This window comes from Eubalaena glacialis, chromosome 5 (assembly GCF_028564815.1).
Source record: "Eubalaena glacialis isolate mEubGla1 chromosome 5, mEubGla1.1.hap2.+ XY, whole genome shotgun sequence".
NCBI classification, from domain to species: Eukaryota; Metazoa; Chordata; class Mammalia; order Artiodactyla; family Balaenidae; genus Eubalaena; species Eubalaena glacialis.
The window spans coordinates 73,397,424-73,424,642 of NC_083720.1; the positions used below are offsets into that span (position 1 = coordinate 73,397,424).

The 27,219-nt window shown below is 36.6% G+C and overlaps 1 protein-coding gene across 1 annotated transcript in view; it reads right to left on the reverse strand.

The window, feature by feature from the left end:
• TXK (TXK tyrosine kinase) overlaps positions 1–27,219 on the reverse strand; it is a 50,909-nt gene that overhangs the window by 11,226 nt on the left and 12,464 nt on the right. The window contains exons 5-9 of the mRNA XM_061191375.1: positions 26,253–26,307; positions 17,117–17,196; positions 16,054–16,181; positions 11,417–11,491; positions 8,773–8,944 (exon numbers count right to left, since the gene is read on the reverse strand). Coding sequence (XP_061047358.1) covers positions 8,773–8,944; positions 11,417–11,491; positions 16,054–16,181; positions 17,117–17,196; positions 26,253–26,307 — 510 coding nt within the window. The remainder of the gene's footprint in view (positions 1–8,772; positions 8,945–11,416; positions 11,492–16,053; positions 16,182–17,116; positions 17,197–26,252; positions 26,308–27,219) is intronic.

The window sequence follows — 27,219 nt, forward strand, 5'->3', positions numbered from 1 at the left end:
AGGCCCCCAATTTAGGCTATATTCCAAAATATAGTAATTAAGAACACAGTAGAGATTTGAAGTTACTCTGCTAGTGCACTGGAAAACGTACATGGAATGACAACAATTTTGGTTAACAGTTATGGCCCCTACTATAAGATCTGGCATATAGTAGTTGCCCAATAAATATCTGTTGATTATTATGTTAGCTAAGAGTATGGACTTGGTACCCATACAGTTCACAGTTTTGATTACAATTAGACACTACCAATGTTTTGTTGAGGAACTGTGGGCAAATTACATAAGTTTTCAAAATTTCCTTTTTATCATGTATAAAATTGGGGTCTTTTTTTTTCTTTTTTAAAAATTTATTTTTTTTTTTATACAGCAGGTTCTTATTAGTCATCCATTTTATACACATCAGTGTACACATGTCAGTCCCAATCTCCCAATTCATCACACACACACACACACACACACCCAGCTGCTTTCCCCCCTTGGTGTCCATACATTTGTTCTCTACGTCTGTGTCTCAATTTCTGCCCTGCAAACAGGATCATCTGTACCATTTTTCTAGGTTCCAAATATATGCGTTAATATACAATATTTGTTTTTCTCTTTCTCACTTACTTCACTCTCTATGACAGTCTCTAGATTCATCCACGTCTCTACAAATGACTAAATTTCATTCCTTTTTATGGCTGAGTAATATTCCATTGTATATATGTACCACATCTTCTTTACCCATTCGTCTGTCGAAGGGCATTTAGGTTGCTTCCATGACCTGGCTATTGTAAATAGTGCTGCAATGAACATTGGGGTGCATGCGTCTTTTTGAATTACGGTTTTCTCAGGGTATATGCCCAGTAGTGGGATTGCTGGGTCATATGGTAATTCTATTTTTAGTTTTTAAGGAAGCTCCATACTGTTCTCCATAGTGCCTGTATCAATTTACATTCCCACCAACAGTGCAAGAGGGTTCCCTTTTCTCCACACCCTCTCCAGCATTTGTTGTTTGTAGATTTTCTGATGATGCCCATTCTAACTGGTGTGAGGTGATACCTCATTGTAGTTTTGATTTGCATTTCTCTAATAATTAGTGATGTTGAGCAGCTTTTCATGTGCTTCTTGGCCATCTGTATGTCTTCTTTGGAGAAATGTCTATTTAGGTCTTCTGCCCATTTTTGGATTGGGTTGTTTGTTTTTTTAATATTGAGCTGCATGAGCTGTTTATGTATTTTGGAGATTAATCCTTTGTCCGTTGATTCATTTGCAATTATTTTCTCCCATTCTAAGGGTTGTCTTTTCATCTTGTTTGTAGTTTCCTTTGCTGTGCAAAAGCTTTTAAGTTTCATTAGGTCCCATTTGTTTATTTTTGTTTTTATTTCCATTACTCTAGGAGGTGGATCAAAAAAGATCTTGCTGTGATTTATGTCAAAGAGTGTTCTTCCTATGTTTTCCTCTAAGAGTTTTATAGTGTCCGGTCTTACATTTAGGTCTCTATCCATTTTGAGTTTATTTTTGTGTATGGTGTTAGGGAGTGTTCTAATTTCATTCTTTTACATGTAGCTGTCCAGTTTTCCCAGCACCACTTATTGAAAGGACTGTCTTTTCTCCATTGTATATCCTTGCCTCCTTTGTCATAGATTAGTTGACCATAGGTGCGTGGGTTTATCTCTGGGCTTTCTATCTCGTTCCATTGATCTATATTTCTGTTTTTGTGCCAGTACCATATTGTCTTGATTACTGTAGCTTTGTAGTATAATCTGAAGTGAGGGAGTCTGATTCCTCCAGCTCCGTTTTTTTCCCTCAAGACTGCTTTGGCTATTTGGGGTCTTTTGTGTCTCCATACAAATTTTAAGATTTTTTGTTCTAGTTCTGTAAAAAATGCCATTGGTAATTTGATAGGGATTGCATTGAATATGTAGATTGCTTTGGGTAGTATAGTCATTTTCACAATGCTGATTCTTCCAATCCAAGAACATGGTATATCTCTCCATCTGTTGGTATCATCCTTAATTTCTTTCATCAGTGTCTTATAGTTTTCTGCATACAGGTCTTTTGTCTCCCTAGGTAGGTTTATTCCTAGGTATTTTCTTCTTTTTGTTGCAATGGTAAATGGGAGTGTTTCCTTAATTTCTCTTTCAGATTTTTCATCATTAGTGTATAGGAATTCAAGAGATTTCTGTGCATTAATTTTGTATCCTGCAACTTTACCAAATTCATTGATTACCTCTGGTAGTTTTCTGGCGGCATCTTTAGGATTCTCTATGTATAGTATCATGTCATCTGCAAACAGTGACACTTTTACTTCTTCTTTTCCAATTGGTATTCCTTTTATTTCTTTTTCTTCTCTGATTGCCATGGCTAGGACTTCCAAAACTATGTTGAATAATAGTGGCGAGAGTGGACATCCTTGTCTTGTTCCTGATCTTAGAGGAAATGCTTTCAGCTTTTCACCACTGAGAATGATGTTTGCTGTGGGTTTGTCAGATATGGCCTTTATTATGTTGAGGTAGGTTCCCTCTATGCCCACTCTCTGGAGAGTTTTTATCATAAATGGGTGTTGAATTTTGTCAAAAGCTTTTTCTGCATCTATTGAGATGATCATATGGTTTTTATTCTTCAATTTGTTAATATGGTGTATCACATGGATTGATTTGCATATATTGAAGAATCCTTGCATCCCTGGGATAAATCCCACTTGATCATGGTGTATGATCCTTTTAATGTGTTGTTGGATTCTGTTTGCTAGTATTTTGTTGAGGATTTTCGCATCTATATTCATCAGTGATATTGGCCTGTAATTTTCTTTTTTTGTAGTATCTTTGTCTGGTTTTGGTATCAGGGTGATGGTGGCCTCATACAATGAGTTTTGGAGTATTCCTTCCTCTGCAATTTTTTGGAAGAGTTTGAGAAGGATGGGTGTTAGCTCTTCTCTAAATATTTGATAGAATTCACCTGTGAAGCCATCTGGTCCTGGACTTTTGTTTGTTGGAAGATTTTCAATCACAGTTTCAATTTCATTACTTGGGATTGGTCTGTTCATATTTTCTATTTCTTCCTGGTTCAGTCTTGGAAGGTTATACCTTTCTAAGAATTTGTCCATTTCTTCCAGGTTGTCCATTTTATTGGCATAGAGTTGCTTGTAGTAGTCTCTTAGGATGCTTTATATTTCTGCAGTGTCTGTTGTAACTTCTCCTTTTTCATTTCTAATTTTATTGATTTGAGTCCTCTCCCTCTTTTTCTTGATGAGTCTGGTTAATGGTTTATCAATTTTGTTTATCTTCTCAAAGAACCAGCATTTAGTTTTATTGATCTTTGCTATTGTTTTCTTTGTTTCTATTTCATTTATTTCTGCTCTGATCTTTATGATTTCTTTCCTTCTGCTAACTTTGGGTTTTGTTTGTTCTTCTTTCTCTAGTTCCTTTTGGTGTAAGGTTAGATTGTTTATTTGAGATTTTTCTTGTTTCTTGAGGTAGGCTTGTATTGCTATAAACTTCCCTCTTAGAACTGCTTTTGCTGCATCCCATATGTTTTGGATCGTCGTGTTTTCGTTGTTATTTGTCTCTAGGTATTTTTTTTTTTTCCTCTTTGATTTCTTCAGTGATCTCTTGGTTATTTAGTAAAGAATTGTTTAGCCTCCATGTGTTTGTGTTTTTTACTTTTTTTCCCTGTAATTGATTTCTAATCTCATAGCATTGTGGTCAGAAGAGATGCTTGATATGATTTCAATTTTCTTAAATTTACTGAGGCTTGATTTGTGACCCGAGATGTGATCTATCCTGGAGAATGTTCCGTGTGCACTTGAGAAGAAAGTGTAATCTGCTGTTTTTGGATGGAATGTCCTATAAATATCAATTAAATCTATCTGGTTATTGTGTCATTTAAAGCTTGTGTTTCCTTATTAATTTTCTGTTTGGATGATCTGTCTATTGGTGAAAGTGAGGTGTTAAAGTCCCCCACTATTATTGTGTTACTGTTGATTTCCTCTTTTATAGCTGTTAGCAGTTGCCGTATGTATTGAGGTGCTCCTATGTTGGGTGCATATATATATATATTTTTTTTTTTTAATAAATTTATTTATTTATTTATTTATTTATTTTTGGCTGTGTTGGGTCTTCGTTTCTGTGCAAGGGCTTTCTCCAGTTGCGGTGAGTAGGGGCCACTCTTCATCGCGGTGCACGGGCCTCTCACTGTCACGGCCCCTCCCGTTGCGGAGCACAGGCTCCAGACACGCAGCCTCAGTAGTTGTGGCTCACGGGCTTAGTTGCTCTGCGGCATGTGGGATCTTCCCAGACCAGGGCTCGAACCCGTGTCCCCTGCATTGGCAGGCAGATTCTCAACCACTGCGCCACCAGGGAAGCCCTATATTTTTAATTGTTATATCTTCTTCTTGGATTGATCCCTTGATCATTATGTAGTGTCCTTCCTTGTCTCTTGTAACATTCTTTATTTTAAAGTCTATTTTATCTGATATGAGGATTGCTACTCCAGCTTTCTTTTGATTTCCATTTGCATGGAATATCTTTTTCCAGCCCCTCACTTTCAGTCTGTATGTGTTCCTAGGTCTGAAGTGGGTCTCTTGTAGACAGCATATAGATGGGTCTTGTTTTTGTACCCATTCAGCGAGCCTGTGTCTTTTGGTTGGAGCATTTAATCCATTCACGTTTAAGGTAATTATCAATATGTATGTTCCTATTACAATTTTCTTAATTGTTTTGGGTTTGTTTTTGTAGGTCCTTTTCTTCTCTTGTGTTTCCCACTTAGAGATGTTCCTTTAGCATTTGTTGTAGAGCTGGTTTTGTGGTGCTGAATTCTCTTAGCTTTTGCTTGTCTGTAAAGCTTTTGATTTCTCTGTCGAATCTGAATGAGATCCTTGCCGGGTAGAGTAATCTTGGTTGTAGGTTCTTCCCTTTCATCACTTTAAATATATCACGTCACTCCCTTCTGGCTTGTAGGGTTTCTGCTGAGAAATCAGCTGTTAACCTTATGGGAGTTCCCTTGTATGTTGTCATTTTTCCCTCGTTGCTTTCAATAATTTTCTTGCTTTCTTAATTTTTGCCAATTTGATTATTATGTGTCTCGGCATGTTTCTCCTTGGGTTTATCCTGCCTGGGACTCTCTGCACTCCCTGGACTTGGGTGGCTATTTCCTTTCCCATGTTAGGAAAGTTTATGACTATAATCTCTTCAAATATTTTCTCGGGTCCTTTCTCTCTCTCTTCTCCTTCTGGGACCCCTATAATGCAAATTTGTTGCGTTTAATGTTGTCCCAGAGGTCTCTTAGGCTGTCTTCATTTCTTTTCATTCTTTTTTCTTTATTCTGTTCTGTGGCAGTGAATTCCACAATCGTGTCTTCTAGGTCACTTATCCGTTCTTCTGCCTCCGTTATTCTGCTATTGATTCCTTCTAGTGTATTTTTCATTTCAGTTATTGTATTGTTCATCTCTGTTTGCTGGTTCTTTAATTCTTCTAGGTGTTTGTTCTTTAATTCTTCTAGGTATTTGTTAAACATTTCTTGCATCTTCTCGATCTTTGCCTCCATTCTTTTTCCGACGTCCTGGATCATCTTCACTATCATTATTCTGAATTCTTTTTCTAGAAGGCTTCCTATCTCCACTTCATTTAGTTGTTTTTCTGGGGTTTTATCTTGTTCCTTCATCTGGTACATAGCCCTCTGCCTTTTAATCTTGTCTATCTTTCTGTGAATGTGGTTTTTGTTCCACAGGCTGGAGGATTGTAGTTCTTCTTGCTTCTGCTTTCTGCCCTCTGGTGGATGAGACTATCTAAGAGGCTTGTGCAAGTTTCCTGATGGGAGGGACTGGTGGTGGGTAGAGCTGGGTGTTGCTCTGGTGGGCAGAGCTCAGTAAAACTTTAATCTGCTTGTCTGCTAATAGGTGGGGCTGGGTTCCCTCCCTGTTGGTTGTTTGGCCTGAGGCGACCCAACACGAGTCTACCCGGCTCTTTTGTGGGGCTAATGTCGGACTCTGGGAAGGCTCACGCCAAGGAGTACTTCCCAGAACTTCTTCTGCCAGTGTCCTTGTCCTCATGGTGAGCCACAGCCACCCCCCGCCTCTGCAGGAGACCGACCAACACTAGCAGGTAGGTGTGGTTCAGTCTCCTATGGGGTCACTGCTCCTTCCCCTGGGTCCCAGTGCACACAGTACTTTATGTGTGTCCTCCAAGAGTGGAGTCTCTGTTTCCCCCAGTCCTGTCAAAGTCCTGCAATGAAATCCCTTCAAAATATGATTCTCTAGGAATTCCTCCTCCCGTTGCCGGACCCCCAGGTTGGAAGCCTGACGTGGAGCTCAGAGCCTTCTCTCCAGTGGATGAACTTCTGTGGTATAAGTGTTCTCCAGTTTGTGAGTCACCCACCCAGCAGTTATGGGATTTGATTTTATTGTGATTGCACCCTCCTACTGTCTTATTGTGGTTTCTCCTTCGTCTTTGGATGTGGGGTATCTTTTTTGGTGAGTTCCAGTGTCTTCCTGTCGACGATCGTTCAGCAGTCAGCAGTGATTCCGGGGCTCTTGCAAGAGGGAGTGAGCACACGTCCTTCTACTCTGCCATCTTGAACCAATCTCTAAAATTGGGGTCTTAATAGAACCTACCTCATAGAAATGTGGTGAGGATTCATTAACTCATTCAATAATCCACAAATATTTGTTGAACACCAACTACATGCTAGCCATTATTTTAAGCACTCACCCGGTTGTAGAAGAGAGATAAATAAGGTCCCATTATCATGGAGCTTACGTTCTACTGGGGGAGAAACAAAACAAATACATGTGAAGGTTGGGAGTAGTGACAAGTGCTTTGATGGAACTAATACAAGGTGATACAACAGAAGGTATTTGGGGTGGCACTGCCAATTAAACAGGGTAGACAGGGGAGCTCTCCTGGTAGAGGTGACATTTAAGCTGTATGCTTACAAAAAGGAAGGTAATATGCCAAGCTGTGTATTCTTGGCAGATAGAGCCCAGTGTATGTCAGCTATTTAACTTTTTAAAGATGAATGCATTTGCAAAAGGATATTAGAATGGGACTTTTCCTGCCTCACTATCAAAAAATCAGGGAAAAAAATCAACTGTGTTCAAACCCAAGAACACATTATGTCCATCTGAAATGACTTAAAAATAAGCCTGTAGCCTCATTCCTGCCTCCATAAACTGACAGGAACTACTTCTCTTCTCCACACTCCATGCATCTTCCATTGCCCTCAAAATATCTTCCTCAGAGATCCTGGGCCCAGGCTTGAGCCTTTCTAGACTCCTCACATTGTGATAGATATTAGACATCTCATTTTAGCAGGTTCTTTTGGGGAGCAGTCATTTCTGAGACACTCAAGTAACCAGAGAGCAACAACCCAAACATTCAAATAAAAACAACTGTAGTTTATCAAAAGGGATCCTAACAATGTATAATATTTAAAGTAAAAGTGATACCTTTTCCCCAAAAGTTTAAATTGCCTTTATGAGATGCATATATTTATTTTTTATTTATTTATTTTAATTTTTGGCCACGGCATGCAGCATGTGGGATCTTAGTTCCCCGACCAGGGATCAAACCCGTGCCCCCTGAATTGGGAGTGTGGAATCTTAACCACTGGACTGCCAGGGAAGTTCCTAGATGCATATATTTAAACATCTCAGAAGGGGGATTTAAATTCTCATTCTTTCTTTTTGATAGGGATTCTAGTACGACTTCAACTTCCCTGAATCATATGTCTCCCCTTCATTCTTTTCTTATTGTACCTATTTAATCCAACACACAGGAATATAATTTTTGTCTGTCCTTTAGATGTAGGAAAACCATGGTCTGATGCAGGTAGTATCAGGGAGCAAAGGCCAGTAGGGTAACCAAGGGGCACAAAAACATCTTTGAGAAACTGATACCACTGGATAGTTGTGTTTATCATTAACTTCTCTCAGAATTCATTTCATTCTAAGTGGATGGAAAGAGTATTTTGATAGTACTTGGAGTATGGGTTGAGAGCCCCAAGAGACACATTGCTCTGCTTTCAAATAATGAATCAAGTTAATCACCACTGGTTTTGAGGGGTTTGCTTTTGTTTTTGTCAACTGGGATCTGCAAATTTGGAACAGAACTAAATTGCTTTGGATAATAAAACAGAATTTAGGTAATGCCACCTGCGGTCTTCCTTCTTTACCACATTGCTCTTCCTCTAAGTAAATGTTCAACAAGTACTTAAAGAATATTGGTTTGAATTGTGCCAAATTATTGGCCTATCCTGGTCCAGCCCAGGTAACTGACATAAACCATAGCCACAGGTTCAACTGAGGCAAAAGGCTGAATCTGGGAAATCCCAGAAGCTAAGAGCAGCGTCCAATGATCTGCAAAGAGCCACTTCTGTTAGACCTCATGATTCTTGAATTCTCTGAAAGCAAATAGTATATCCTTATATTACTATTTAGACAAAATCAAGATTTTTGCTTCTGGGAAAAGGAAAAAAATGTAGTCATTAAGCACCTATTATTGAGCTGAAAAGAACACACCTACTTGTCACTTTCATAGATTATCTCATTCAATTCACATGCTGATCCAGTGAGTGAGGTATTGTTATCCCCATTTTACAGGTGAGAAAATTGAGGCTTAGAAAAGTGAAATAACTCACCCAAGTCACACAGAGGTCAAATAATTTGCCCAGGTCCCACAACTAGCTTGGGCAGAGTTGTGACACAAATCCAGATGTGACTGACTCCAAAATCTGTGTTCCTTCCATGACACCAGGATGTTGTACGATACTTACCTGGGTATTGTATGTACTTACATCATCACTTTAGCCTCTTCAATGAAATCCTCTTCAGACATGGAGCCTTCACTGATGGCCTTGATAGCTACCTGGACATGTGCTCGCCATTGGCCTAAATAGACCACTCCAAACTGGCCGCTTCCAATCTCCTTTACAAAAGCCAACTCAGATGGATCTATCTCCCACTTTTCTGGAAAAGTAAAACATCCACGTTACAAATAAGGAAAAACATGTTAAATTTTTAGAGCTAGAAAAGATTTAGGAATTTTCTCGACCTATCCTCTTCTTTTTCAGAGAGGTTTAAAATATTTATAAATGAGTGGAAAGGACCTGTAACCATTTTTAATACTCTTATTGTGGCTTAAAAGTATAATTCCAGAATTCAAGTATAAAAATACAAACCTCACTTACTTGGAGAGGAATTATGGATATCAAAACATGCTTCCTCTTTCCAGAGAGACCCAGGATGAAACAGTTCTGTGCCTTTCTAAACTAAACCTGCCGAAACTAGACCTGGCACCTAAATATGTATGCCCCCAGTCTGTTTTTATCCTGGTGAGTAAACTTGTGAGATTAGATAAAATTTGGGGTCCCCCAACTCAGTTTCTTTTATTGTTCCTTTGCCCACTCCCACCCCTAAAGGGCTTTCCTGCCCTTTCTCCTTTGTGAAAAGTCTAATCAATTCATCTGATAAATATTTTCAATATTAAGATTCTAACCCATATCTAAGTGTATGTTTGAAATGATGCTTGCATTACTGAATATTTCTCACTCTACAGAAGTAAATCAAGAAAAAAAGAAATGTTTTTAAAATAATCCTTTGGAAAACTGAGAATTAAATCTTAACTTTTTAGTAACCACTTTTATATAGCAACACCACCATCTGCTGGAACTTTAAAATAATGCATTTAAAAGAATTGTAATGGCCAGTGACCCCTTGTACCAGGCTTTGCAAGGTACTCCCCTTCCCAACAGTAGGTGTGTTTTTAAAATAACATGGGAGAATATATTCATGACCTTGGGACTGGCATAGATTTATTCAACAGAATATAACTATAAAGGAGAATACTGATAGATTATACATCATAAAAATCCTATTTATCAAATACACCCCATTAAGAAAATGAAAAGGTAAGCCACAGACAGGGAGAAAATATTTCTTAAAACATATAACCAACAAAGAATTCCTATTCAAAATAAGAATAAATCGATTAGGAAAAGGAAGATAATCCTATTCTTTAAGGGTTAAAAAAAAAACTTGAATAGTGTATTCTCTCACAAAAGAGAATATCCAAATGGTCACTGAACCTATGAGAAGTTGATCAACATAATTAGTCATCAGGGAAATGCATATTTAAACCAAAATGAGATACCACTACACATGCACCAGATTGGCTAAAATGAAAACAAAAACCAAACTAAACCAAACAAAAACCACAAGAATACCAAATATTGGCAAGGGCAAAGATGTGGAACAGCTGAAACGTCCATACACTCTTGATTAAAGTATAATCTGGTATGAACTCTTTAGAAAACTGACTAAATCTGAGTATGTTCATACTCTACGACCCAGCAATTCTACTTTTAAGTATATATCCATCATTGTCGGGGCATATGTGTGTATTAAACGTTATCAAAAGGCATACAAGAATGTTCATAATAATATTATTTAGAAGAGCCAAAAACTGGTTACAACCCAAAAGGCTATCTGAAGAAGGATGGGCAAATCCATTGCGGTATAGTCATGCAACGTAGCAGTTCACCGCAATGCAGGTGGACCAACCACACCCAACATCGTGGGTGAATTCACGTGTGGAAGGATGGAAGAAAGAAGCCAAACATGGATGCCCGGTGTCCAATTTCATTTATATAAAGTAGTCAAAACCAGACTTATGAACTGTGCACTCTTCTGGATATTGAAAAATTGAAAAGTTTTTTAATTAAAAAGGACCATGTTTAACTTAGATAAATGGCTAATGATAGAATTTTTTAAACATATAGTATTTATGGGACAGAGGAATAATCTAGGCACCCATAACACCCTGAAATCACCTTTCCATCCCAATTCACAGAGACCCTGAGTCCTGCTTATCTGTTAACAATAATTGTGTTATCTTTTTTTTTTTTCAGTATATTCTGAGTCCCCCTAATGAGATAAATTTAAGGAAATAAAGTATCACCAAATTAGAAAGCAGGATTCTTTGGCTCTTATTTATTCTCACAGATTTGCAACTATCACATTCACTAGAAAATAGTTCAAATCAAACTTGGTCCAAGTTCTATTCGAAAAAGGTGACAAGGACACTTTTAGCAACTCATTTTAGCAGGTTCTCTTGGGGAGAAGTCATTTCCCAGCCACCCACATAACCAGAGAGCAACAACCCAAACGTTCAAATAAAAAGAACTGGAATTTATCAAAAGGGTTCCAAATAATGTATAATGAAATTTGAAGTAAAAGTGAAACATTTTCCCCCAAAGTTTAAATGCCCTTAGGAGCTGTTTTATATTTAAACATCTCAGAAGGGAGATTTAAACTTTGAGAAGAAATGTATCTAGACAGACTCTACCTCAAAAGAGCTGAGAATTTAAAGAACATAAAGGGAACTTGGGGTAGGTTCTTCACTGGATTTGATTTTTACTTGAGCACATGTGCATACTTTACCATAGCTAAAACCAGCTGTGGCCGGCAAACAACTGCCCATCAGCCCAACTGGGTGGCGGAGACGGGACATGAGCCCTGGGGAGAAAAAAAGTCAGCATTTCAATCCTAGTTACTAGTACAAAAGAAAAAGAGAAATATACTAGAATATAGTGCTATTCCTTAAATAGATCAGACAAAAAAGCATTCTACAGTTAGTCTGTTTGCTTATTTTTCCCATTAGAAAAACACTTTTCACAAAATAATATATGCTCATTGAACAGAAACTAAAGAATCCAAGAAAATACAAAGATGATATAAAGGTCCCTTACAAAATCTTAGTATCCAGAGATACACTGTTATCACTTTGGTGAACATCTTCGCAAAAATTTCCTTATGCGTGTTTGAAACATCTGGTATGTTTCACAGAAATGTAAATGTTTTGCTCCAAGATTTTTACACTCAAAATGTAATTGACATATGTCAATGACTATAAATAGACCTTAAAATTATTTCCAAGATTTCACTATTGTAAAATATGCTGTATATTTTTGAACATATATTTGTATGCACCTCTCAAATTATTGCCCCAGGCATAAATTCCTTAAAATGTGACTTCCTGATCAAAGAGTGTCTAGAAAGTTTGTACTAATTCATTCAACCACCAACAGTGTTAAAGTGTACCCATCTCCCCATCCTCCTCTTGAGAGTAGTTTATTATTATTTTTTAATAGCATGGTAGAGTAATGAGACTTCTTTTGATTGGGTCCACATGCAGTATTCTATATAGTCAATTTCAGTTTTTGTTCAACAAACATTTAATATTTATTTCTTCAACTAACATTTCTTGAAAGACTGCTTTGTACCAAGCATTATCTAGATGGTGGGAGAGAGCAGTGAGTAAGACAGTGATGGTCCCTACTCTCATGAAGTTTACATGCCAGTGGGAAGAGAGAAAATAAATAAGTACATGCACACACAAGAAAAAGCAGATGATGAGTGAAGTAGAGTAGATGAAATAGAGCTTCTTTAGAATGAGTGCCCACAGAAGGCCTTGCTGACAAGATGACAGCGATGCTGACATTGATTGATGAGTAGCCATCTTACAAGGATCAGGAGGAACAGCATTCCAGGAAGATGGAACAGCATGTGCAAAGGCTGGAAGACAGGAACAAACTTGGCCAACATAAGAACAGAAAGAAGCACTATTAGTTGCCCATTGTGTGCAAGACACTTCTCTAAGTAGATCCCAAAGATTCCAGGGGACCAAAGATGAGGAAAATGAGGACTCTGCACACAGGGGCTCCATCTCAGTGAGGGAAGACAGGCAGAGAGAGGCAATTTCAATGTAAAAGGAGTAAGTTCTGTGATGAAGATACGCAAGGTGCTCTGGGACACAGAGGAAGAGCACCTCGCACATTGTTGGATTCAAAGAAGTGTTCTGTCAGGAGATGATACCTGAGATGGATCTGACAAAAGGAGTCCACATGGTAGGCAGAGGTAGCAGCATGAGATGATATTGATACTTAGAGGTATGATGCAGGAAGAGCTACTTGAGCAAAGAGTGAGAGGTAGAAGGGGCAAGAAATTATACATGAGAGGTAGGTTATATTCTGGTTGTGGTCAAGGCCTTGTATGCTGTGCAAAGGAGCATTACATCTTCCTGCAGGTGGGAGGGAGCCATTGAAAGATCCTAAATAAGGGAGTGGTGTAGTCAGATTTACATTTTGATACATCATTCTGGCATCAGTATAGAGGATGGATGAGGGGAAGTCAACCTTGAAGGCAACAAGACCAGTGAAGAGGCCACTGTAATTATCTAAGTGAGCAATAATTAGGGCAGTACTAGTAGACAGGGAGAGGCAGGGACCTACATGAGACATATATAGGATATGAAATTAATTGCACTTGATAATTAATCAGAAGTGCAAGGAGAATGGAAGTATCTATTCTGACTTCCATGTTTCCAGCCCCTGTAATTGGCAAGATGATGATACGATTATCTGATGATGATACATCAGGAAGAGTAAATTTGGAAGGAAAGTAGTAGTATAAGATGAAGAGCTCCATTTCTTCATTGAAGTTCAGGGCGTGTGAGATTGCAGGTATCTGTGTCTACCAGGCAGAAGAATCACGCAATTGAAGTATAGTTGATGTACAATATTATGTAAGTTACAGGTGTACAATGTAGTGTTTCACAATTTTTAAAGATTGTACTCTATTCATAGTTATTATAAAATATTGGCTATATTCTCTGTGTTGTACAATATATCCTTGTAACTTATTTTATACATAATAATTTGTACCCCTTGGACTTCAATTTTCTTAATGAAGTAGATGGTTAGGCAATTTACTGATGGGCAGTGGATAATACTAGAAAGGGGGTCTTGAGGAGAATGGTAAAAGTTTGAACAGAAAACAGGAAAGGATGCTTACCAGTGACTCTGAAGACCTAGTTGGGGTTAGAGCCCTCATGAAGTTGGGACTCTACAACACATGATCAAAATAAAGAACATAATAGGAATTTCCTTAAGACCCTAACACCTTCCTCTAACTTCAAAGTTTTTGTTTGCCAAATATTTTTATTCTGTGAATTACTACCAGTGGTTTAGTGATGGTTTGTCTCTCTGATAGAAAAAAAAAAAAAAAAGTCTGTCACTCTCTTTGCATTGTCCTTACTTCTGGTAAAGAGATGGACTGTCATGAGCTAAATTGATCAGAAGTCAAAAAGTAGATGGGATAGTCATGGGTTTCAATTCACAGCCTCATCTAAACTGGATCCTCCAATGATCTAAGTTGCCTCTTTCTGGAGGAGATGACAGTCATTAAACACAGACTCTGGAGCCAGTAGGTTCTACGGCTCCAGTGGTTTCAAAGATTTCTGTGAATTCAAATCTCAGTGCAAATACTTATTAACGGTGTGACCTTGAGCACAACTCATGCCTCAGTTTCCTCTTCTGTAAGATAGAGACATCAACAGCATCTACCTCATTGGATTTCTCTGAAGATGAAATAAATAAATATACATAAAATAGGGTCTGGTCCAAAGTAAGTCTTCAGTAAATATCAACTATTTCTGAGTCCCATGCCTTTCCTCTTATCATCCTTCTTTCTCTTTGTCTTATCTCTTTTCTACTTTCTTTTCTCCCTAATAAACAGCCGCCATAGTTAGAAGTTCTCAACCCCTGTTTTTCTTTTTTTTATTGTTTGATCTAGCTTTAATTTTAAAAGTTATCTGTGTGGTATTTTTTACATTATAAGAATAATTTATATACCTTGTGATTTTTTTAAAACCCTAGGGCAATCTATAAAGCAGAAAATAAGTCTCCCTTACCCCCAGTCTCATTCCCCAGAGGTAAACATTAACAGTTTGTAGTCTGTTATAATCTTATTAGTTTAAAAATTATTACCTAAACTTTAACAGGATTTTTCTATGTATGCAGGTATGTGTGAATGTGTATATTTACTTTTCAAAAGTAAGACTATAAATATACTGTTTTGCACCTTTTTTTCTTTACTAAGCAACTTATCACTAACATCTTTTCAGGTTAGCACATCCTGATCCGCCTTGGTATTTTTTTTTAACGACACCACCACCACCACGTTTCTTAAATTTTTTCTTTGAAGGAAGGGGAAAGAAGAGTGTGAAGAAGAAAACTCCTGATTCTAAGGGTTTCTATAGAAACCTAGCCACAAATATGTCCTCACTGGCCCCACTCAGACATGTTGCCACTTCCTCTCTAACCAAACGCCCAGTGACCATCAGGAATATCCAGGTGGACTCACTCCATAAGTGAATAAAAACTTCCTTGGATTTATTCCTGATATTTAGAACCAGTGTAATGGAAAAGTGGCCACTTTCCAAAAGGGATTTGTTTGGTCATCACAACTTTTCATGAGAAAAATCTAAAAAAATTACTGCATGTCAAGAAGTCAAAAGAATATGAAAGTTACAGTGGGTTCCAAATTCTATAACGCTGAGGTAAGGAGATTTCCCCCATGAGCTCAGAGTAGTCCAGTACAGGTTGGATGAGGGCTGAAGACCGGAGCTGTGATTGTAATTGTGGTGGAACTTTCTGGAATTCTATATCTTTCCATAGATGATAGGTTTGCAAAAATAGCCATTATTGCAAATTACAGCTGGGAAAGGGGGTTAAATATGCCTCTGGTATATTCAAGTCAAATTGTAACTGTGTAAGGCTGTGTCCTGTGTAAAACATTTTCTGTTTTCCATACAAAAAAGAACAGAGAATGAGATATTTAAGGGTAATTTTCTATCGCAACTTTCTAAAGTGAAGAGCAAATTTATAGGGGCAAAGAGAAAGAAGCATGAGTCTTTAGGACATTTGAAATTTTATTACATTTAGCTCCATGTAAATTTCAAGAACAAATGCATAATGACTAAATGGCCTTTTGCTTCTTTGTCATCTATCATTTTTCTAACCTGGCAGAAACGTAAAAAAATCAACCTACCTCTTGCCCCCTGACTAGAAAAACAAAAACGCATCAATGAGGAGGAGAATTGCACAGAAGACAGGTTGTATTTCGACTCTTAAACATTTCTACAGGGATATTTGCTCCTGTTAAGGGTCTGACCAAAGATGCATTGCCTCTCTGGGGCCTGGCTCCCCAACTCTCCCAGCCTGAAGTTTCTGACTTACCAGCTGCATTGTGCTGGTGATACCAGATCAGCTCGGGGATTGATTGAAAGAGGTGTCTTTCAGCCACGTACCACTGTCCTGAGTCATTCCTTTTAATCTGATAATGTTTGATGGTAGCCTCCATACTTCTACAATCGGTAAAATGTGAGTTCATAAACAAGCAAAAGACCACTTTGGAACCAAGTCAATCATTAAGCAACAGGACTCCACCTCTAAAACTCGTATCCTAGTAACACTACACACTGAAGAGCAGATAGGATTAAATTAAACAGGTGCCTCCCCATCCCAGGAAAATTCCTCAGCTATGGTACTGGGGTCTTAGATTCAAACGTAACTTCAGCGAAAGTTGTTTAGGTGATAAGTCTAGTGTCCAAAAACGTACAGCTCGTAATGGACACTTATGAGCATTTATTGAATCAAGTATCAGTTCAGTGAATGAACGAATGCACTGTGAGAGGTGGGAGACAAAGAAGGGAGGAAAACCAGTATCGGGTGTATTGATGAGCAGGTCTGCTATGGGCAGCTGGGGCTTAATCCCTCTAGGAAGCGATGAGAGTCTGTGGAACACACCTCAGAGTCTTCCCACTAAAGTGCAAAGGAGCTGAAGGGCTTATCCTCCACTCCTCATGGATGGAGGGTCACTCCTAGGAAGCTAACTCTCAGGTACTTCCAATCCACCCCTGGGGACCACAAGAACCCACCGCCAGAGAACATCCTCAGGCAGAAAGAAACAGGAAGCTTTCTGAGTACAAGAGAGCTCTCTGCAGGGTAACCCTGGGGTAAACCAAGGTGAGGAGGGAATCGCACCAGCAGTGTCTGCTACAACTAATCAAATCTCCTTATTTGATGCTTGAGAAAAGGGGACGAGAGAGTTTAAGTAACTTATCCAATGTCACACGCAGAGCTTGTTAGGGGATAAAATTTGAACCAATTAGTTGTCCCAACTTCCAAGCCAGCAATTTTCTATGTTAGGCTCTCACATTCTCTATGTGATGGTGTCTCCATAACAATAACTGCCCCAGGGATTGCTATTTCCAGAGAGACCAAAAACACAACTGCTTACCTCCCAGCTCTTATAAACACAGAAATGGTGTAGGATCCCAAATGTCTTGAATCTCTGACAATAAATGCACCTTCTTTAGACTGCAAAACAATTCATTCATTGTACAAGTTTATTCCTTATTAGGAAGAAAGACAAACATCTCAATAATGAAAACCAAAGCTATACTGACTTACTATAAAAGGATGATACTGTTTTTACAAGTACACACAATCTTATCTCTTAAACCCTTTATAGACTTAAATGTCATACCTATAAAATAAAATATAATTGGGACAAGAATTTGCAATGCGTGAGTATTTTAAAACTTTGCTCCTGATTTTTCTAAGAATTCTGCATTTGACAACCTTGTGCCCCACCATTTAGTTATTTTTGTTATACTGATCAAGATAATAGATAAAAATAGCTGATGAATAAGAAGAACTCCAAGACAGACTGACAGGATTGTTCTTTAGAGGAAAAGAAACAACATGGTAAGTGGGGGTGAAGGAGGCAGGGAGAAATACATCTGGGAAGATGAGGAATGGGAAGAGAGACCAGAGTTCATGATATGGATGGAAAGAGAATAGACTTGGGAGAGTCTGGAGAGAAGAGTGAGGACAGCCATTCTGCTTGCTCTAGGAATACAGGAGAGGCAGAAAGAGAAATGGCAGGAGGGGAGAATATTATAATAAGTTTGATGGTACATTATCAATTGGATCCCCACTGACATTCTTTGGGAAACTCCACTAAAGCTGAAAATTGCTTTCAAATAAGCTTAAAGTTTGGACTGTTTGGTTTAGTTTGATACCGTAAAAAAAGTTTTCCCCTTATTAATTGTGCTTACACTCATGAAGAGGAAAATATCTCAGAATCTTGGCAAACCCGTGAAAGTTTACACTTATCAAGTGCTGGTGGGTTGCTTGAGAACTGCACAATCCAAACAGCATGATGTGACTCCTCAAGATGAATATAATACATCTTCTCCTTCTCCTTCCAGATGCTTACCAAGAAACAAGCCTCATTTTCTGGTCAAATTTTTTAACCAATAGAAAAGAATAGAGAGCCCAGAAATAAACCCACGCTTATATGGTCAAATAATCTGTGACAAAAAAAGACAAGAATATACAATGGGAAAAAGACAGCCTTTTCAATAAATTGCAATGGGAAAACTGGACAGCTACATGCAAAAGAATCAAACTGGGCTACTTTCTCACACCATATACCAGAATAAACTCAAAATGGATTAAAGACTTAAATGTAAGACCTGAAACCATAAAAGTCCTAGAAGAAAACACAGGCTCTTTGACATCCGTCTTAACATTTTTTTGGATTTGTCTCCTCAGGCAAGGGAAACAAAAGCAAAAATAAACAAATAGGACTACATTAAACTAAAAAGCTTCTGCACAGTGAAGGAAACTATCAACAAAATGAAAAGGCAGCCTACTGAATGGGAGTAGATGTTTACAAAAGATATATCTGAAGAGGGGTTAGTGTCTAAAATACACAAAGAACTCATACAACTCAACATCAAAAAACAAACAATTCTATTTTAAAATGGGCAGAGGACCTGAATAGACATTTTTCCAAAGAAGATATACAACAGACCCATGAAAAGATGCTCAACATCACTAATCATCAGGAAAATGCAAATCAAAACCACAATGAGATATCACCTCACACCTGTCAGAATGGCTGTCATCAAAAAGACAACAAATAACAAGTGTTGGCAAGGATGTGGAGAAAAGAGAACACTTGTGTACTATTGGTGGAATTATAAATTGGCACAGCCACTATGGAAAATAGTATGAAGATTCCTCAAAAAATTTAAAATAGAACTACCATATGATTCAGCAATTCTACTTCTGGATATTTACCCAAAGAAAACGAAAGCACTAGTTTGAAAAGATATATGCACACCAATGTTCATAGCAGCACTATTTGCAATAGCCAAGATATGGAAGCAACCTAAGTGTCCATCAACAGATGAATGGATAAAGAAGATGTGGTATATATATATATATATATATACAATGGAATATTACTTAGCCATTAAAAAAAAGAATGAAATCTTGTGATTTGTGACATGGGTGGACCTAGAGAGTGTTATGCTAAGTGAAATAAGCCAGACAGAGAAGGACAAATACCATATGATCTCACCTATATGTGGAATCTAAAAAACAAAGCAAACAAGCCAACAAAAGAAAAACAGACTCATAGATACATAGAACAAATGGGTGGTTGCCAGATGGAAGGGGGTTTGGAGGGGGCATGAAATAGGTGAAGAGGACTGCATTACAAACCTCCAGTCATAAAATAAATAAGCCACAGGGATGTAATATACAACATAAGAAATACGGTCAATAATACTGTAATAACTTTGTAAAGGGACAGATGGTGACTTAACAGTGATCATTTCATAATGTATGCAAATATCAAATCACTATGCAGTACACCTGAAACTAATACAATATTGTATGTCAACCATATTTCAATTAAGAAAGGAAATTCAAATAAAAATGAAAAAATCTAGAAATTAATAAGGAAACACTACATATCAGGACCTCTGTTATATAGGTCAGGCAATACTCAGAAATAAATTCAGTCTCATTATTTATATCAATAAATGAAAGGACTACAAAATGAACAGATCCAACTCAAGAAGTTATGTTAAGAATTATAAAATAAACCCAAGTAAAGTAGAAGAAAAGATCTAGAGACTGTCATACAGAGTGAAGTAAGTCAGAAAGAGAAAAACAAATATCGTATATTAACGCATGTATGTGGAACCTAGAAAAATGGTACAGATGAACTGGTTTGCAGGGCAGAAATAGAGACACAGATGTAGAGAACAAACGTATGGACACCAAGAGGGGAAAACCGCGGTGGGGTGGGAATGGTGGTGTGCTGAATTGGGCGATTGGGATTGACATGTATACACTGATGTGTATAAAATTGATGACTGATAAGAACCTGCAGTACAAAAAAAAAACAACAAAAAACAACAACTAATACTAAACTTTCTTTGGGTTATTTGTATGGAAATATGTTAATATAGATGTTTCAGACATTACATGAAATTTCTAAAAATCTTATATGTTCTGGTATAACGTTATAAGTCATAATTCTAGTTATTACTTTAAATTGTATATCTCAGAAATAACTAAATTTCCTTGTCAATTGCATTATTATGAAAAAAAAGAATAAAGACAAAAGCAGAAAATAATAAATTATAAAAACAAAAATATAATACAGCAAGTAATTAAATTCAAAGTCTGGTTGTCTAGGGAAAAACAATAAAATAGATAAACTACTACTTAACCTAATCAATAAATAATGGGGTGAATCTATTAAAAAATAAGTCACAAGGATCCAGAAAAAAATTAAAGAATCTTCTTGACTCTATTAAATACATTTGAAAACTTGAATAAAATGGGTAATTAGCTAGCAAAACATAAAATTTATCAAAATTGATTCCAGAAAAGCTAGAAATCTTACTGGACCAATTGAATTGAAACGCGGATAAGGTTTTAAAAGACCTACAACATTAAAAAGCACCATAGTTATACATTGTGATGTTACTAAATCTTAAAGAAATGATAGACAGATCAATTAAATAATTCCAGAGCATATGAAAGAAGAAAAACTTCTAAATTAAACAAAGTGGTTTAACATCCATACCAACAACACAGCAAAGATTGTGTACAAAAGGGAAAACAACTAACCAGTCTTCACTTATGTCAATGCAAAAATCCTAACTAAATGATAACAAACTGAATCCAGTAGCACAATAAAAGAATAATACACCATGACCAAGAGGGATTACATACAAGAATGCACAAGTAATTTAATATTAGGGATTTTAGTAATATGATTCATCGTTTAATAGATCCGAGGAGAAAAATCTCATGAACAACTCCATAGATGTTGAAGAAGCATTTGACAATTTCAACTTATATTATCAGGATTTTCTTATTTTTTATAAAATGGGAATATATGTGTACTTCTTTAACACAACAGCCCTTATTTACTTTAGTCCCAAGTCCAACATCATGTTTTACGTAGAAATCAGTCTAACTAAAACCAGGAAAAAAGAAATACCCATTGTCAGCCCTGGTATTTAATTCTGTTCTGAGATACTAGCCAGTGCAATTAAATGAGGCAGAAATTAGCAACACTGATTTAAAATTGTATAAGAGGGTTGAAATAATCACTGTTTGTTGCTGATAAGATTACATACCTGAAACCCAAGAGAATTACCTGAAAAAATACTACAAAAATTTTTTGAATTCATCTAAGTCATCAGTTACAAACTAATTCACAGAAATCAAGAGCTTTCAAAAGTAAAAATAACAAGATAAGCCCATTTATAATAGCAACAAAAAGATAAAATACCTTAAAATAAACTTAAAAATCCACGTGCAAAGGCTAAATGAAGAAAACCTTAAAATGCTCCTGAAAAATACAAAAGTATTTGCTTTTTCTTATTAGGTCTTAAATCCATCTAAGATCTATTTTTGCCTGATGTAGGGATCTAATTTTGATTTTTTCTATATGAATAATTAATATATGGGTCCTGAAACAAATGGTCCCTAAACCCCACTGATCTGTAATGCATGAACAATTTTCTCTAAATTAATCTGTAAATTTAATGCAACCAACAGGAAAGTTTTTTAAATGAGGCAAAGTAATTCTGAAGTTCATATGAACAAAATATGTATCTCCAGAATGTTTCTAAAAAAGAAGAAAGGAGGCTAGCCACACCAGAGAAAGCTTCAGTGTTTAAAACATTATAATGGCAGAACATGAATAGACAGGCTGATCAGTGAAACCATGTAGTAAGTCCAGACATAGTTTTTTGTGTTTATGATGAAAGTGGCATCTCAAATCAATGCAGACAAGAAGGACACTTGGTAAAGAAAAAAATTAACTTGGATCCAAACCCCATGATAACAGGGAAAATTACAAATGGATCAAACATGTATACATAAAAAATAAAGCCACTAAAGTAGTCAAGAAACATGGGAATTTTTTTTTTTTATAACCTTGGAGTGGACAAGGCAATTCTAACCTGACACAAACCCTGAAGTCTTACAAAAATTTGTCTTAAAAATTCAAATACTCTTCATGGCAAAAAAAAAAAAAAAAAAAAAAGACAAAGCAAAAATTGGAGAAAGTATTGCCACATATCACAAAGAGTTAATTTCCTCAATATAGCTACCTAGGTCCTACAAATTGTGAGGGAAGCATCAAAAAAACCCACAGAAAATTTTGCAAAGGATATGAACAGCTACAGAAAAGAGAATACAAATGTATAGACTTTAATATAGAAAAAACTGCTGAACATTCCCAGAATAAGAGAAAAGCAAATTAAATCCACACTGAGATGAGATGTCAGAGAGCAAAGTTCCAAATGTTTCATTAAAATGCTTGCTGAAGAGGTTGTGGGAAAATAAGCACTCTCTTACAGGTCTAAATGTAAGACAGATATATAAATTGATACAACTCTTATAGAGGGCATTGTGATATCTAACAAAATTGGAAATGTGCATTCTCTTTGACCCAGAATTTCCACCTTTGGTGATTTATCCTACAAATATTCTCACATAAATGGAAAGAAGACAAATGTGTTGGTTACCTACGGCAGGACTGTTTTAATAGTAAAGAAGTATATACTACTTAAATTTCTATGATGAAGGATTGGTTAAATAAATTGTGACAGGGACTTCCCTGGTGGCGCAGTGGTTAAGAATCCACCTGCCAATGAAGGGGACACAGGTTCGAGCCCTGGTCTGGGAAGATCCCACATGCCGTGGAGTAACTAAGCCCGAGTGCCACAACTGCTGAGCGTAGGCTCTAGAGCCCGCGAGCCACAACTGCTGAAGCCCGCACACCTAGAGCCCGTGCTCCGCAACAAGAGAAGCCCCTGCAATGAGAAGCCCACGCACCGCACCGAAGACCCAACGCAGCCAAAAATAAATAAATAAATTAATTAATTAAAAAAAATAAATTGTGACACATTCATGCTAAGAAATTCTGTGCAGGTATAAAATGAATGAGGACACTTTACGTACTGATGTGGAAAGATTCCTAAAATATACTATTAAGTGAAAAATGTAATGTACAGTGAAGTATAATAATTATGTTACCATTTGCGTAAAAATAACACAAGAAAATATTGATATATTGTACTTGCTTGTATATGTAGTAAATGTCTGTGAAAGGACACAAAACAAACTAAATATAGTAGTTTGTCTATGGGGAGGGAAATTGATGGGTTGGAGACAAGGATGAAAGAAAATTCAAAGTCCTTCCTTTTGATTTTTGAAGTATAAAAATTTATTGACTATTGAAATATGAAATTAATAAAATTATAAGATACTTCTATAAATAATTTATGCAATAAATTTGAAAATAAATATAAAATAGGCAATTCCTTAGGTAAATATAAATTAAATCCCCAAAAAACGCAAACAGAAAAGGAAATTAAATTGTAATCAAATATCTATCTGTTTGAAAATGCAGCTTGCCAGACTATTTTACAAAAGATATATCTAACCTTCAAGAAACAAATAACTTCTATCTAATATAACAATTCCAGAGACTGGAAAAAGAGATAAAAACCCCACATCCCAACTCATTTTATGATGCTAGTATAACTTTTATACTAAAACCAGACAAAGAGAACAGAAAATTAGAAGCCAGGCTAACTTTGAACTTAATAGGACAAATGCTAAATAAAATATTAGGAAACCCAAACCAGCAATATATATTTTAAATGCCTCATAACCAAATAGGATTTAAACCAGGCATATTATTAAAAATAAAAATTAGAAAATATGTAAATTTCAAAAATATTTTAAGATATAGAGGAAAAATATGTATATATTTAAAATATCACACACACTCTTCAGACAGATTAAAGATCTAAATGTGAAAAGCACATCTTTAAAACATTTAAAGAAAAATATAAAATTCCTTTATTACTTCGGGAGAGAGGGGACTCTCTTACAGTAAATAAAACAAAAAGTAGAGATCATAAAGGAAAATATTGAGAAATTTGACATTAACATTTAAAAAATTCTGTATGTGAAAACAGACTAAAGTTTTATAAAAAGCCAGAAACCAAAAAAATATAGTTGTAACACATAACTGCCAAAAGATTGGTATTCAGAATATATTTTTAAAATACATATTGATCAGTGTAAGAAAAGCAAACACACTATAGAAAAATGAACAAAGGATATTAACAGGCATGTAACAGCAGAGGCAGTACAACTGGCCAAAAGACACATGAAAAGTTACTCAGTCGAACTGTTTACCAAGGAAATGCACATTTTTAAAAATATATAAAATTTCTCGTTCAATGAATTAGAAAAAAAAAAGTGTAAAACTACCAGCTGTTGGCAAGAATGTAGGGAACCAGTTTTTCTCATTCCCTGTAAGAGTATAAATTAGTACAAGTACTTTGAATCATGATTTGAATACACAGTATCTAGTAATGTTAAATCTGCACATACCCTCTGACCAGATGGTTTCATTTTGGGGTATAACTGAAAGAACCCCTTGACCTTGTGTACAAAATGACATAGACAAGGAAGTTCTTTGCAGCACTGTTTGTAATATTAAAAAATTAGAAATGATTTGGATGTTTATCTATAGTGAAATGGATACATTTTTATATACTCATATCAAGAAATATTATACAGCAGTTAAAGGAATGTGTTTGATCCATGTGTACCCATATGAATTAAATTGAAAATATAATGTTTAATTTAAAAATCAACACACGTATGATTCCCTTGATGTCAAATGTTAAAACACATAAAATAACACTATAGGTTGTCTATGCACACATATATGATAAAAATTAAACACATGGACAAAATGGGAACACACCCTTCTACTGTGGTTGCCTCTGCCGAGTGAGGGAGGACCAGAAAGATGAGGGAGGGGGTGGGCTTTAACTGTATCTGTAACGTCTTATTTTGTTAAAGAATGTTATGACCAAATGTTACTATTGATATTTACGATATCTGGGTTGTGGGTATGGGAAGGTTTGCTACAAAATTCCCCATTCTAGCATTTGTAGGGAGGTCAGACACTTGCCCTCTTCTGGTTTCCTCTCAGATGTAGAACCTCACGTAGAACCTGCCCAGCCCAGAGATTCGGGCCATATTACCTGTGACCAGCTTGCTTACTGTGGACCTACTTGTCGACTTTCCTTCTCCACTTCTGCCTGCCTGTCATCACATCTTCTTTGTCCATTCTGCACCCACTAATGTATAATGTCACCATGCCAGGCAGATATTGCATTTGCTACCATGCTCCATGTCCTCGTAGCCAGTGAGGCCGGGCCAGACCTCCAGCCTCTGTCCCCACCACCACCTGAGGCTGGTCTGTGTCCCTCGTGCTCAGCCTATCCCCCAGCTACTAACTGGACCATCCCTGTGTCCTGAGCCATTACTGGCACTGAGTTTTGAGATACAGAACTGATTCTTTCTCGCTCATATTTCTAGATTTCCTCAACATCCAACATCAGGTCATAATGACACATATACTTCTCACTTACTTTCTAGTTCTGACTGTACATTTACCCACAGTTGATATTTACCGTCAGTTGGAAATTTAAACTATACGCAGTTTTGTTTTGTTTTGACCTAGATGAGCAGTTTTGATCTGAGTTTGATATTTTGGCTACTCCACTCTTCCTTGTGTTCCCAAAGAACGAAAGTGCAGCCCCATGTATTTTTCTATATCTGTGTTTTTCATGAGTCTAAGCTAAGCTCAGGAGGGCAGACTATATATTGGATTGTCATTGATGCAAAGGTATACAGGCAATTCAAACAGAGACCCTTGTGGCAGAATGCACTTCAGAGTGAATGAAGGAGTTTTAGTATGTTAGAGTTGAAATCATTTCAGGAGAAAGACATTTCTGAAATTATGGTGAAAATCAATGAAAAACACGATTTGATACAAAGATATCTAGTTTACGACTTAGAAAATGTGTAGTAGAGATGAAGTTGTAACAATATTTTAGAACTAAAAAAACAAAACCAGCAAGTAATACAACTTTTTAGTTGGGTAAAGTCTTTATAATGTGCCTCTCTCAGAAATTTTGAAAATATTCACAAATTTATTCACAAATAAATTGAATTACCTCTTGTCTCAAGAGACGTTCTGCCTGATTTCTGGTGATATTTCTATGGTACCACCTGTAAAAGTAATAAAAATAATTTTTAAATGTTATATTCCATTTCTTTCCAGGAAAAAACAAAACAAAACCCAAGCTGCTCCATTTCCTTCATTTTTAAAAACTTTCTCCAGAACTGATTTTAGAAAACGGAGTGATTTTTAACTCAGATAAACAATAACGTACTGTAATGTGTCAGTTAGTTTAATAGTTTTATTGATTGCAAGCCAAGATCTCACTTATTCTATCACATCTCAATTCAACTTTCTGACACACACTTAGTATATAATTTTGAATGATTTAACCTCCTGAAAATTTCCATAAAAGGTATGTGGTTAGGAAGTCATCATCTTCAATTAACACCTTATGGAGCTTTGGTTAAACAAACTAAAAAACAGCCATTTCTTTCCCCTCAGGAACATCTTGTTTACATGCTTACATATATGTTATGTTACCTTTCTGAACTTAAAACTCACACTCACTTATTTGACTCTCCTAAGTTTGTTACCTTGTGGTACAGTCAGTGGTTTGATAGAGTAAACAGAACCAATATACAAATCACCCTGCCCCACTCCCTCACGGGCCTCATCGTGCTCGGGCTTCTCCCCTCGCTCACTAAGCTTGGGCCACACTGGGAATCTTTCCTGGCTCAAACTCACCAAGCCCTTTTCCGCCTCCGACCTTGCTGTTATCTCTGCATGAACCCATCATTAAATGACTTTAAAATACCAGAGCTACACACAGTAATCATAATTAAGTAACACTGTAATTTAAACATATGGTTTGGTATAACAACACAATCAGTAGGCAAATGTGGTACAGGAAAGAGAGAGGAAACGGTAGAACAAAGGAGAGAGACAGAAAAATGGAAAAGCTTTCATTTCAAAACAAGATTTTAAAAAGGAGGTAACCTAATATTACCAGAAATAATGTT